Below are 14,406 nucleotides of genomic sequence, written 5' to 3' on the forward strand. Positions count from 1 at the left end.
AAAATAATGATGTAAAACAATATTCGTTTTAATAAGTGAAATGCATTTTATTGTTACTGTTTTGCCTTTATTAAAATATTTGATTTAATATGAACAAAATAATACTAAAAGGTATAAAGGAATTATTAATAAGATAAACAATAAAATAAAAGAACTACTAGTGAAAATGTTGTATAATTATTCAATCAACTTTAGGTTAATATCAAAAACATATTAGAACTAACACACTTCCTGTATATTTATTTTCATTAATAATTAAAAGAAATCAACAATATTATTTCTTTCATTATTTTAATATTTTAATTATCATTTCAACACTACAAAGTATTTTATTATACAACAATCATTATGTAATTATCAGATACAAATAAAAATAAAATAATAAACATAGAAAGCGTGGAAATATAAAACTAAGTAAACAAAAAGTGATAAATAAAAATTGAATTAGTAAAGAATATAAATGAAAAATGACTAACACAAAGTATAGAAACAATATTTGATTTGTTAAATAATCAATCCGTAATATTGATAATAAATAATTCCTATATGTAATTATGTTATTGTATTTATAAATAAAAATTATTATATTAAATTATTCATTAATAATTCGATTTAATTATTGTTTCAAATCAAAAGAAGTGATAGAATAGACATAAAATATTAATGAAACAATTTGATTTATTATAATAATAAACAAAATAATTAAAGAAAAATAACATAAATTTATTTTTTAATACAAAAACATACATCATTGAATCAAGATGGATTATATATGTCAATTTATATCATATTTTTATTATAAAAAACAATTAGTCTCAATATATAATGATCAAGTCGAAAGTATTGATCAAAGTAATAAAATAAACAAATGAAATAAACAAATTAGAAAAATAATAGATACCGAATCCTATAAATCGAATAAGTTTAATAAAAATAACCATTAATAAGAAAAGAGAATAATGGATAATCAAAAGAAACAACTAAAACAGAAATAAATGAATGCATATCTTAAAAATAAAAGTATTTTATTAAGAATTGTAGTATAATTAAAAAAAGCATAATACAATAATGGTAATTGGTTAATATATAGAATAATTTAATTATCAATAAATTGATTGTATATTGAATAATTATAAAAATGAAAAGAAGTATAACAGTTCAGAACATTAAGTATTGAAAAACTTTGAATAATCATAATTAATAAAATGTCTCACTACATAAAAAATTTAACATAATAATTAACCATGGAACTTTGATAAATTAAGAAGAAGGAGAAAAAGAAACAAAGAGTGAAAGATTTTAAATAATATTTAAATATAACGACAAAAATAGAATAAGACATATATTCGTTATTTGAAATAAGTAATAAAATTGTTAATATGAAATTAAATTGAATAATATTTTATTGAAAAAAAGAATAATAAATTAAATAAAAAATAAGTGTTACACATTTTTCATTCAAAAGTTAATAACTATAAACAAATAAAATTAATTATTTATTCTCAGTTGCATCCAATTACGGTTATTGTTCTATCATAGAAACAATTATTAACAAAACACTATAATAAAAATAATATTGAATTATATCACTTATAAAATTGTTTGTTTATCTTATATAAGAAATAAACGTCAAATTTACAGTCATCTGATAATTTGTATTTATTTTAATTCTAATTTAGTGGATAATAAAAAGTTTTAATTGATATGAACAATTCATTAGTTATATCTACTACACTAAAATATAATTTATTTTAATAATTAAAACCTCTGCTAAGAAGTAATTACTATTAACTACAACAGAAATAAATGAAAGAGAAATGAAAAAAACTTGTAATTAACCAAAAATAAGAAGAAATTGAAGTAAAAAGGAAGAACGAACAATAATAATGACTCAAAACTAAAATAATAAAAAATAAATTATCTCTTAGCATTGGCATTTTTTTGAGCTACTTTGATAAATACATCATGACCTTTAACAGAGATTTTTTCTTTACTAAGAGCATTTCTCATTGAAGTGTCATCTTTAAAATCAACAAAACAATGACCAGTTTTAGGACGAACTTTAATAACACCACCAAAGTTTTGTTGAAATACTTCTTTAACATCATCAGCTGAAATTTCATTAAAATTACCAACGTAAACAGAAAAACTTGACGTTGGAACAGAAACTGGTGCTTCAGCAATAGCACGGAATAATTCAGTTTCAGGAATATTACTAAATACAAGTTTAATTGTTTCTTTTAATTCTATTGGGTTTAAAAGCCCAGCACGACTACGAATTGCCTCAGTAGAAATAATAGAAATAAGCACAGGTTGTCCTGTTAATTGGATAGCAAAAGTTGACATTTTTTCATTAGTATGAACACTACGAATAAGGACTTTATCAGGAAGGTGAGTAGCAAAATAAATTTTACCACTTTTTGTATCAATTCCATAAAGTTTATTTCTATCAGCAGCGACAATATGTATTTTATGTGATTGGACTACCATTGGCATTCCAAATGGTAAAAAAATATCTCGTTTTTCATCTTCAAGACATTTTAAAGAGCAACCAGCTAGTGTAAATAATTCATTTCCTGAAAACGCAACTCCTGCAACAATATAAGGTAAATCCTCTTTCTTAATTGTTATTAAATTAGATGATAATATCATTAACTCTTTTAATGAAGCAGCACAAATTTGTGAATAATTTGAATTTGAAATAAAGTATCGTGCTTTAAAAGGAAGACGTTTTTGACTAACAATTTCATATGATTTATTTGCTGTATTTCCATAATAATATCGAGTCACTGATTCAAAATCATCACATAATGCTGCAAAATCAATTGGTGATGTTGAACAATCACTTAGTAATGCAATCGCAAATATATTTGGTATTACATCAATTTCAATTAATCTAAATGGACGAATAACTCGATAAATATATAATATTCTATTTCTTACTGAATTAAAACATAACACAAAAAGGTATTCTCCTTTGGGTGATATTTGAAGTTGAACCGCACCATCAGGAAGTTGCGTTCTATATAATACTTTTTGATTTGTAATATCAAATATTAATAATGTTCCCAACTCATCACAAATATATGCTTCAGTACAATCTTCATTACATGTAATACTTAATGGAGTACATGGTAATTTTGTATAAATTAAATGTGATGGAAAATTTGTGTGAAATTCCATTATTTTTTTTAGTTTTAATTTTTTTTGTTTTTTAATATTTCAAAATATGAAAGTTGTGTCTCTTTATTTAATAATCTTTTTCAATATGAATGAAAACTATTTTTACCAAAGTAGTATTATATCTTGGTTTTAATTTGAATGTGGTTAATCCAGAAAAATAGTCTCTTCAGTATATTAGTGAAATTATTATTTTTAAACCAAAAATAACTGTATGTTTCATTCAATAAGATAAAGTTTTTAATAACTTCTTTACTTAATTAGTTATTTTTAATTAACTACAACTATTCCTAAACACTTTAATAAATACCAATTAATTTTTTTAATTCTGGACTTTTAGTATTATATAATGTGTTGTTAAATGGTAGAATTTATAAACAATAAATATAAAATAACATTTAAATTATTGAATTAATCTTAAATTATCTTTTACTAACTTTGTGTATTAAATTATTATGTTAAAAATCACAAAAACACAATTCAAAATAACAACACATCATAGTCTCTTTGTAAAAAATCAAATATTAAACCAATAATTATAACTTTATTCCATTATAGATAAAGAGATGTTTAAGAATTTTCATTAAAAATAATTCAAACAAAAACATTTATGTAACTGTAATCTAATTCTTTAAGAAAATATCTAGAGTTAATAAAGAAATATTAGACATCTATTTTGATTGGGTATTTTTTATTTAACATATAAACAATAAGTTATGAATTTGATTTATAAATAAATATTACACATAAACAATAATAAATATACTTTTTTATATAAGAAGGCTCAATTAAAAAAAGTTATGTATCCAAAATAATGCCATAATTAATATATTTTGTACTTGTTATTTGTTTTTTTTTCAATTTGACTGATAATATTATTAGTTGTATTAAAGTTATTCATTTCAAAGTTGAACAAATCATATAGAAAAATAAATCATAAAAACCATTAGATAAAAATAAAAAAAAGTTTAATTTAATTTAATCACATAAACGCCATTCAAAGAAATCAAGTCTGACGTATTTAACAATTTATTCAAGGCAATAAAAATATTAATTACCTAAATTGAAAAACCAACACTACCACCTCAATAATAAAAAAGAAATTATATGTTTAATATCTATTTTCTATTATATGAAAATAAAGAATTAAGTATTTTCTTTAAAAAATTTTAATATGTATGGTTGGCATCTGGATTTATTTCTTTTCTCTGAAATAAACTCTTTTTACAACCAAATTAATCATTAGAATATAAATTATTTCATAGAGATATTCAATGAATTTCATTTATTTCTAATTATTATTTAAGTTTTCTTTTTTTTTATAAATTGTTATTTTAACAAAATAAATTTGTGTTTTTCTTTAAGAAATTAATTATTTTTCATTCTTTTTTAACAACGATTCATCAACAGAGAAACAACGAATACTTATTCCTTTGACAATTAATTTTGAAACACTAAAACGGTCACCACTTGGCTTAATCAAAATAGCATTTTTGAGATGAATATTCATCATACGATCACAACGATCGAGAATTCCAGTATATTTAAATCCATTTTTAAGTTCTAATGTCACAGACGTCCCTTGAGAATTCTCTAATAAATTGATTGGAAGCTAATTTATAACTTAAGAATTTATTCTTTTATTTGAAAAAGAACAATCAACAAACAACCATAAGAATATATTAATTTTATAGTTTGTTTAACTATTTTTTGTTTTTTTCTTCTTTCTCTTAAAAATAAACTGAAAGGACAAGAAAAAGAGTGTATTTAAAATGAATCAAGCAGAAACAAGATAAGCAAGAAGAAGTACTACTGGAACAATCACTACTCCAAACGCAAGCATTTCAAAGAAGGAAAGGTAAATCCAACTGTAAACAACAAACCCAACAAATCCAATAGCACTTCCAATGAATAATAATGATAAAATTCCTTTACCACTGAACAATCCATTAACATTACAAAAGAATAATAACTAGACTTTTAAATACTTGTATACAACAAGGATAAAAAATGACAAACAGAAATGAAAAGAATGACTAATGGAAGGATAAACACAACAAGTGCATAATTGAATGAAATGAAAGTATTTTCAAAAATAGGATCATATGAATATGTATGTTCTCGAAGTTGATGAGGTCCAAAGAATGATTCTTCTGCACTCACAAAATTTAATACAATAAATATAAAGAAAATACAGTTCATATTACTCACTTTTAAAGTTTTGTAGTTCTGGGTATCAATGAATTAAAAGAATAATATTTTATTATAATATTAGAACCATTTAATTTTTATAGAAAGATGACAATCAATAAGGATAAAAATGAATTAAAGTTCTATTGCTTCAGAACCATCATACAACACAGCTTCATTTGAATGATTTGGTCTATTTTGTTGTGGGTGTTCTAAGGTAGAAAAATGTTCCTCATCATTACCATTATAAGGTAATTCGGAAATAACATCATCTGGTAGTTGTTTATAAACTGCTAAGTCATCAACAGCAATAACTTTGAAACGTTCTTCAGACCAAATTGCACTTTCTTCTCCTTGATGAGGGATATTAATCACAATTAATAGGGTGCAGAAGAAATTGACAAATGCTGTTGTTGTTAAAGAAATAGAAAGTGTTTGTTGGTTGCCAAAGAAGAATGAGAGAGCAAGCATCATAAAAAATAACATCATTGATATCATAGTAAGTACACCAAATAGACGAAGTTTTCTTTTTGTTTTACCTAATTTAATTCCATCACTAAAACTTCTAACTAAAATATAAATAAGCCAGAAAATATATGCAATAACAAAGACTAATGCAATCACTGCCATTACTAAACTAGCAATATCTTTTAAAGGATTATAATAAGGGTCTGATAAACCAACACTTTTATTATAAATAAAAACTAATTCAACAGCAGCAAAGAAGAACACAAAGAATATTATTCGAGGAACCCAATATTTTATTTGTTTGGTACCTTTGCCATACCTATAAAATTCAAAAGTAATTAATACATAAAACAATAAGAAGACGTAGAATAGTGAATAAACTGTTACATTAATAAATTCTGGAATAAAAGTATCAAGTGTATATTGATAAGAATAAATAGGATTGTTTTGTATTACTAAAATAATTAATAAAACAAATGTCCATTTAACTTCAAAAATCCAAGTTTTAAATATAAAACTTCTAAATATGAATAAGTAAATAATAACAATAATACATGAATAGAAAATAAATACAAATTTCCAACATAATTCAAAAAGTGTATAATGACTTGATATTGCTGATAATTCTAATACAAATTCTCCTACATCAGTTTCATTAAATTTACTACTTATAAATTGAATACTAATTAGATACTCTGGATTATTTGTAAATGATTCTTCATAAATAGGTAATGAGTTACAATAATCTTCTCCACTTAAACATTCTACCATAAATTCTCTTGTCTTTTCTTCTATTACTAGAGGTTTATCACCAGTATTTTTTGGTGGTGTATAAACACCTACTTCAGCAAAAATTTGTTTTTTAACTAAATAAGTTAATTATTATTTCTTCTAATAATAATTTATACAAAATAATAACAAACAATATCCATACTTTAAGTTATTTTTAAATTTACCACTCAACGTAAACTCTCTATTTAATATAGAAAATGGGCCTATTTTATAAGTGCCCAAAGGACCTTTAATTTGTGCGTTGTTCATTAAATTTTGACCAGTACAATTATTTGCATCAAATGAAGAAATAGTATTATTATTACATTGCCATGTACCAACACTTTCTTGTACGTACATTGATGGAGCAATAGATGATAGTCCAAGAGATATTCCTACAAGTGCAAGGAAACCAAGATAAATTAAGCATAATCCAATAGGAGAAATGCTAGCAAGTAATGGTTTCATAAGTTCATTAGGATCCAATACATTTAATTGACTTTTTTGTGTTGGTTGTGGTTGGAGTTGGTTGTCATTTAATTGCATTTCGGTTTCTGTCGGTTGAACACCACTCATATTTCTATCCAAGATTTATTTTTTGAGATTTTTTTGTTGTAGGATTAATTAAAAAAAGACAAACAAGTTTTTACAATCTAAGTAATTCTGAATCTATTGAAGAGAGCAATATTTTCTCTTTAAGAAAAGATAAAAAATTAAAAAATACTGAAAATTGTTATTAATAACAACCAATTATTTTAAAAGTTTGTAATGTGCAGCTTCAATATGTTTTATTAAAAGGTCATTAGTCGTTAAATTAACACCACATAAAGGACAAGGAAATTTTGAAGAAGTTTGAGGAGATAAAACAATAGGGGTTAATTGACCAGATGAACTCGAAGCGTTTTGATGAGAAGGTTTAATGTTTGGGTTAATTGAAGAAATTGGAATTAATGGCTTTGCAAAACATGTGACTGGTTGAGGAGGTATTGATTGTTGATGATGTAGAAAGTGAGAAGAAAATTGTTCAGAGTCTATTACTTCACCACAAATAAAGCATTTATTCTTAACATTAGTTAGAAGAGGAGATTGTGAGAGATTAGTTGTTGTATCAGAGCCTTCTTCTTTTATAATATCTTCTTTAGTAGGTATTTGAGAATTAGTTAAAGCAGACGTTATTAGAGTTTGATTCAAAGATTCTTTAGGTGTCATCAAATTAGATTGGGTATTTTCATGTTCTTTACTTTTGTATTGTATATTTTCTTGTAAAAGAAGTTTAAAATGATTTAACTCATTCTTTATTATTTGGTCATTCTTTTCTTTTTCTTTTATTTGTTGTTCTAAGACAAAAATTTTCTGTTGCATTTGACTGATCATTTGGTTCATAAGTTCAAAGGTATCAATCATTTTTTGAAAGTTGAGATGAATCTTATTTTTTTGATAATCAAGAGAAATGAATTGCATAATTCCAAGTATGAAGTTTTTAAAAAATCAAGTTCTTATAAATAACTAATACCTCAAATAATAATGATATATAAAACACAATTAAATATAATAACAATTAAAAAATGGAATTAGTCTTGTCTTGGTTTCATATTGTAAATTGTCAAATTATCACGAGTTAATAAATAAACTTCTACACCCCATCCAGAAAATGCATCTCTATTTTCTGCTGCAAGAAGACATTGACCAACAGCTTCTACTAATTCTTCTGGTTCCATGCCTTCTTTATAGAAAGAATCACACATTCCCATTAGTTCATTACTTCCTGTACCAACACAACCAACTTGTGAAATTTCAGGAGAACCAATATAATCATAACTGCATACATAAGAATTTCCATTATCATCAATACCAGCTATAATAGGTGACATATAATATGGTTGGAATCTTTTTTTATATAACATATGAGCAGTTGAATTTAATAATTGTTCTGGTCCGATGTCATGTCCTTCTCTTAGTCGATATAAATTTGCATGATATTTGACTTTTTCAGCCCTGGATTATTTATTTTCATTTCTTTTTTGATTAAGTTATTTAAAACATTAAACAAAACAAACATTGTTTGTACATCAGAAAATAATCCTGCTCCTCCAAATAAACAATATTTATTTACTTGAAATACTTTATGAAAATTGGCTGATGCAAATTGATATTTCAATCCATATCGATTATCTGCAGCGATCGCAACACATCCTTTTCCTGCCATTCCAACAACAGCTCCTCCACTATAATATGAAATATCATCTCCCATGTTTTCTTTTGGATTTTCTTAGTTCTTTTGTTTTTTATTCTTTTCATATTTTCCTTTTTTATTGAAGTTTTTAATTTTTTTTTTCTTTTGTATGTTATATATAACATTATTCATTTTATTTCTTCTTTTTTAGTTCTTAAGATGTTCTGTTCATTTCATATCCTCTAACAATAATTTAATACTTATAACATCTTTTTTTGGTTTTAGATGACGACAGATAATTGGATTAATGAGTTGAGTCTTTACTTTAAATATTTACAAATTTAGATAAACGATTGGTTTTTGAGAGTAAAATCTGAGTGAATCACAAAATTAAAAAAAAATGAAACAATAAAAACAAAAAAGTAAGAATAGAAGCTTCCTTTTTTTAAAGAAAGAACGAGGTTTTTAGTTGAGATAAGATTTTCATTTATTAAAGAAACTATTGAAACAATGAACTAAAAAAAAGAAAATGATAAATTGGAAGGAAAAGGCAAAAAGGTTAATTCTTTCTATTAATTGTTTGATGAAAGTTGGATCAATTATATGTAAGATTCAATTATTTGTCTTTTCATGTGTTTTATACATTTTCATTTGTTTAATGTTTCTTATTTCTACAGTGTATCAACTTCAAATATGGTTTTATGCTGTATTAATGATTTATAATTCTATATTATTATTTTCATGGTTATATAATTATTTTGTATTTGCATTAGATGATATTGGAAGAGTTATTGTCCGATTTTATAAATGGAAAAATAAATATTTATCACATAATAATGTAGAGTATCAAAGTTCTTTAATACTAGACCAAATTTCATCGAATTCATGGAGAAATAAAATTATAAAATTTATTTATATATTAACTGATCACATTTCATTTTTTGGATGTGTTGTTATTTTAACTATTGTTAGTGGTCTTATTTATGCTAATAAACATGAAAATACAAGACCAGAAAATGCTATTGGAACTGCATATATTTTTGGTGGGTGTGGATTTCTTCTTTTTTATTTTATTTGTTCAATTATTGTTGATCTTATTATTGAATTAATCAAAACATATAAAACATTGGGGTCAATTCCATGGATTGAGTTATTACCCTTATTTTTCCCATTAAGTTTTGTTTATTCGATTCAGCAAAAATTATTTCAAAAATATTCAAAAAAGTTTCAACAATTTATTGCAATTTGTCATGTTATATTATTAACAGGATGTTTTATTCTTTTCTTTATTGCTCTCATTTTCACAACAGTTGATGTAAAAATGTCAAATGGTAATTTGTTAGGATATTGGATACTAAGTATTATTACATTAATTGGTCAATTAGCTCCAATAATTTCTTATTTAAGAAAAAAACAAAAAAATGGTAATGAAGAACATGTTGTAATTAAACAAAATTCCTTTGACAATTCTATAAGTCTTCAACCTAAAGAATGTATTTCTCCTCATGGTGAATATTCAAGTGAAATTGAATTAGTTTCCAATAAAGTATTAAAAACTGAAGGTGAATGTTATAAAGATGAAATACAAAATAATGAAAATGTTCAACTCTCAGTCCCTTTAGAAGAAGATGAAGAAGTAAATAAAAGTAGTGAGGTAAATCTTTTTGTACTTATTGATTCATTAAGAATGAGAATTTTTGGATTTCATTGGAAAACATCGTTTCCATTGATTTTCTTTTTTACACTTGTATTTTTGTCTTTCACAATATTTGGAACAAGGTCTGTTCGTTCAATGGCTAAATTACAACCTGGAGTATTAGATCCTGTTGACATGAATTTTACACAATCACCATCAGAAAATTATTCTTTTAAACTAAAACATACAACTCCTCAAGAATATTCTCATCTATGCACTGAAGATACATTTGGAATTACTCCAAAGGAATATACGTTATTATCCTATATTGCATATGGAGCACCTAGTTATGTCATAAATTTTTTACGCAGTAGAGGATGGGTAATGGAGTTGAAGAATGTTAATCATTGGTTATATTATCTTCAAGCAACAAACCAAAAAACAAATGTAAAACTTATTTCATTAAGAGGAACTCATGCTACTCAAGAGGTTCTTCATGACATGCAATTATTCCTTGAATCATCAGTTCCTAAAATGTGTTCAACATTATTACCAATGTTCACTGATGATACCTTATCATGGGTGAGTTATCTAATTTCATATTTTGGTTCTAACGCATTCACAAAAGGTTCATTTAATCTTATTACAATGGCAAGAAATCTTGTTATTAATGAAATGAATGTTCATAATTATAGTCAGTTAGTATTAAGTGGTCATTCTCTTGGAGCTGGAATAGCCCAAATTGTTGGTACAGAATTAAATATTGAACATTTCCTTCTTTCTCCACCTGGAATGTCACTTGCAAAACATAACTTCAATATGTCTAAAGAGCGTTTGAGTGTTCTTAGTAGGTCACTTTTTTCAGAGAGGGATCCTGTATCTGTTTTAGGTGAAGGAACTGGTCAACAAATCAAAATTCCTTGTTATGATGATCCTGTTAGTTGTCATATGCCTGACACAACAAGTTGTATGATTGGGGCTTTGTGTCATGACTCAGATATGCAAAGTTTTTGTTCTAAAAAATGGGAAAAATGGGGTTACAACCCAAAAGATTGGGACTAAAATCAGTGTTTGCTATCATCAAATTTTACACTTGTCCTTCAAATAAACTCTATCACATCCAGCCTTTCTTCTTGGTTATAACCTTTTCAGTTTAAGTTAATTCAAAATGAAGAGTATTAAAAATAAAAATTTGATATTAATAATAAAATTATTATTATTTTTTTTTTAATTTGGAAAAAAATTTAATTATCTTTAGTTTATTAAATTAATAAATGAATAATTATTAATTTCAATATTCATTACTTTTTATGAATTAAAGTTTTTAAAGATTTATTAAATTAGTAAACTTTAATACAATTAAAATATGTTATGAAATGGTGGTATTTACTCTTTGTTAAGAATGATTAATTTACTTGTTTTATTCTTTAGAATGTTAATTTATTCTATTTATTATTATGATGTTTTTTTTTCTTTTAACTAATCTCGAAATATTCCCACCCCTAAAATTATGTCTTCTACTTTTAACACATAAAAAAAATACTTTTAAGGTGTATTTTATGAAAGAATAAAAGAGAAGAATAAACTAACATTTCAATTTTTAACAGCAGCACCAATCCAAGTCATTAACGTAGCAGTGAAAACAATAATATAACAAAGAATTAAGAAAATACCAAATGCATGACTGATGGTAAGATTTTTGAACCCAATAGTTGAGAACAAATGACAAATTGAAACGAAAATTTCTCCTGCGACTACAAATTCAAGAGAATATGAAGTAAAATGGTTTTGTTCGTAAATAGTATTATCATTATGAACAATTTTAGCGTAATAATAAATCATCCATGGAATGACAATGGCAACATTTGTAAAGAATAATGACATAGAATAAGAATTGAGAATAGCTAAATTAGCACACATCATTCTTCCACTAACCCAACCAGATATAATATGACGGATTGATAAGAAGAGTGCTACAAATGTAAATCCTAAAACATCTGGTGGACAAGTAATTACTTCACTTAAACGATAGCCACAAAATACTCCAACAAAAGCAAAAACACCAATATACAATAAAGAAATTAATATGGTAACTGGTGTCATTCGAGCACAAGTTTTAATTTTGACATCAGGAATAGTATAAGCTAAAATTACTAATAAAGGCCAATTAAAAACATAAACAATTCGTTGTGGAAGATTTCTTGGAAGATTAAGAAAAGTTTGACTATCAGACATTGTTGCTTTACAAGTAAATTTACGTTGCATAATTTCAAAGAAAGATTGCTTTTTATTTGATTTAACTAATGTATTATTTTCTTGCAATAATACTTCAAAATATGATACCCAAGATTGTCGTTGATTACTTCTCATTGTATATTTAACAGTATGACTTCCATTCCACATAGAAAGAATAAAGATTGATGGATCCATAGTATCACATGTAACTTTACTAATAGAAGAAATTGGGATAGTTTGGAATATTGGAGATAATGGATTAGCATCTTTATGTATAACCATTTCATCTCTAAAAAGATCACACCAATGTTGTTTCCATTGTAAAGAAGAGAAAGTAATATTTGTGTAATATGGAGATTTTACAAATAATAATCCACTATGAAGTTGTACTACAGTATCATCGTGAAGAACAATAGGAACATCTTCAGTATTAAGTGTTATTGATAATTGAGTTTGTTCACTATGACGATTTAATAAATTTCCAAAAAATCCAAAATGATGATCATAAACACGTTTTTTACTAAAGAATGACATCATTGTTAATGCAATAATATACATAATGTAAATAAAGAAAGAAATCCATAATAATATCAATAAGTATGTTGTTGCAGGTGCTTCTGATGTATCTTGTAATCGTTCTAATGTAAAAGGAGATGAGAAAAAGTAAATAATAATTACAGATACAATAAAGAATGTTGCATCTCTTACAAATGCTGTTTTAGTTACTACCACATTATCTAGTGAAATAAATGACCCTAATCCAGTTAGTAATACAGAATTGACTAATGTACATCCAAAAATGATAGATGCTGGGAAAATCATATCACCTAATAAAGCATAACCAATTAATCCTACAAAAAATTCTGGCATACAAGAAGCAGTAATCATTATGAGGTTTGCTAAAAAATGATTTTTGATAATGCGTGTAACTACTTTACTACAATTATTACATGCTGGTATAAGATAATATTCAACTACAATATAAAATCCATATCCAGAGTATAATAAACCTATTATATAAACCAGAAAGAATCCATATTGTTCAAATGGCTGTGCATCAGAAAGAACAAAATCTCGAATGGTCATTTTCTTCTGATGTATTTAACTATTTCTTTATAGTTTTATTTCTTAAAATTTTTATAAAAAAAAGATTTTTGTTTATTTACTTTTATTTTTGGTATATATTACAAATATAATATTACATTATGTTTTATTTTATTTTTGTTTTTCATTTTGGAAGAATTAAACGAATAAAAAAAATTTAGAAATAGCAAACAAATTTTAAAAATGATTCTTTTAATAAAACTTATCAAAAGAATAAAAACGAGTAAATAATTATCAACAAGCGTTAAAAAGATTTTATTTTGAGAATTTAAATTAAATAAAAATAAACAATAAATATCCTGTACATTTTAAAGAAAAACTCTGTTTATTTGTTAAGAAACCTTTTATTCTTTTAGAGAAGTGATGTAGTAATGTTTTTTATTTGGAAAATTATTTTCTATCTTTAGATAATTACTTTTTAATTAGTTATTGGTTTGTACCCATTAGTAAGTTTATTTTTTAACTTAGAGATGAAAATGATAAGATACAAATTTAGTAGTTATTAAATCTCTCATTTTTATGTCATGAGATAAAAATAGAAAATGTTTAGATAATAAATATATTATAGCAAAAAACGATAAAAACTATAAAATATACTAAAAAATTTAAAAATAAACAAGAAAAACAGAAAAAAACAAAAAGAATAAAT

General features: G+C 24.5%; 8 protein-coding genes across 8 annotated transcripts; 1 reads left to right on the forward strand and 7 right to left on the reverse strand.

Annotated features, from left to right (window-relative positions):
• Positions 1 to 1,917: 1,917 nt before the first annotated feature.
• On the reverse strand, positions 1,918 to 3,183 carry ENU1_196680 (RNA recognition motif (RRM, RBD, or RNP domain) containing protein; the record flags this gene model as incomplete). Its single annotated transcript, XM_008861979.1, has 1 exon — positions 1,918 to 3,183. One exon carries the CDS (start codon positions 3,181 to 3,183, stop codon positions 1,918 to 1,920), a length of 1,266 nt encoding a protein of 421 aa, XP_008860201.1.
• Positions 3,184 to 4,552: 1,369 nt separating this feature from the next.
• On the reverse strand, positions 4,553 to 4,792 carry ENU1_196690 (LSM domain containing protein; the record flags this gene model as incomplete). Its single annotated transcript, XM_008861980.1, has 1 exon — positions 4,553 to 4,792. Exon 1 carries the CDS (start codon positions 4,691 to 4,693, stop codon positions 4,553 to 4,555), a length of 141 nt encoding a protein of 46 aa, XP_008860202.1. The 5' UTR covers positions 4,694 to 4,792.
• Positions 4,793 to 4,957: 165 nt separating this feature from the next.
• ENU1_196700 (hypothetical protein) lies at positions 4,958 to 5,382 on the reverse strand (the record flags this gene model as incomplete). The annotated part of the gene is made up of 2 exons (XM_008861981.1): positions 4,958 to 5,152; positions 5,200 to 5,382. 2 exons carry the CDS (start codon positions 5,380 to 5,382, stop codon positions 4,958 to 4,960), a joined length of 378 nt encoding a protein of 125 aa, XP_008860203.1.
• Positions 5,383 to 5,505: 123 nt separating this feature from the next.
• On the reverse strand, positions 5,506 to 7,185 carry ENU1_196710 (hypothetical protein; the record flags this gene model as incomplete). Its single annotated transcript, XM_008861982.1, has 2 exons — positions 5,506 to 6,704; positions 6,762 to 7,185. 2 exons carry the CDS (start codon positions 7,183 to 7,185, stop codon positions 5,506 to 5,508), a joined length of 1,623 nt encoding a protein of 540 aa, XP_008860204.1.
• A 174-nt stretch (positions 7,186 to 7,359) lies between these two features.
• On the reverse strand, positions 7,360 to 8,013 carry ENU1_196720 (zinc finger, c2h2 type domain containing protein; the record flags this gene model as incomplete). The annotated part of the gene is made up of 1 exon (XM_008861983.1): positions 7,360 to 8,013. One exon carries the CDS (start codon positions 8,011 to 8,013, stop codon positions 7,360 to 7,362), a length of 654 nt encoding a protein of 217 aa, XP_008860205.1.
• A 167-nt stretch (positions 8,014 to 8,180) lies between these two features.
• Positions 8,181 to 8,860, reverse strand: ENU1_196730 (proteasome subunit beta type 3, putative; the record flags this gene model as incomplete). The annotated part of the gene is made up of 2 exons (XM_008861984.1): positions 8,181 to 8,604; positions 8,667 to 8,860. 2 exons carry the CDS (start codon positions 8,858 to 8,860, stop codon positions 8,181 to 8,183), a joined length of 618 nt encoding a protein of 205 aa, XP_008860206.1.
• A 451-nt stretch (positions 8,861 to 9,311) lies between these two features.
• Positions 9,312 to 11,480, forward strand: ENU1_196740 (hypothetical protein; the record flags this gene model as incomplete). The annotated part of the gene is made up of 1 exon (XM_008861985.1): positions 9,312 to 11,480. One exon carries the CDS (start codon positions 9,312 to 9,314, stop codon positions 11,478 to 11,480), a length of 2,169 nt encoding a protein of 722 aa, XP_008860207.1.
• A 531-nt stretch (positions 11,481 to 12,011) lies between these two features.
• On the reverse strand, positions 12,012 to 13,739 carry ENU1_196750 (hypothetical protein; the record flags this gene model as incomplete). The annotated part of the gene is made up of 1 exon (XM_008861986.1): positions 12,012 to 13,739. One exon carries the CDS (start codon positions 13,737 to 13,739, stop codon positions 12,012 to 12,014), a length of 1,728 nt encoding a protein of 575 aa, XP_008860208.1.
• Positions 13,740 to 14,406: the final 667 nt, after the last annotated feature.

This window comes from Entamoeba nuttalli (genome assembly GCF_000257125.1).
Source record: "Entamoeba nuttalli P19 unplaced genomic scaffold asmbl_9260, whole genome shotgun sequence".
NCBI classification, from domain to species: domain Eukaryota; phylum Evosea; order Mastigamoebida; family Endamoebidae; genus Entamoeba; species Entamoeba nuttalli.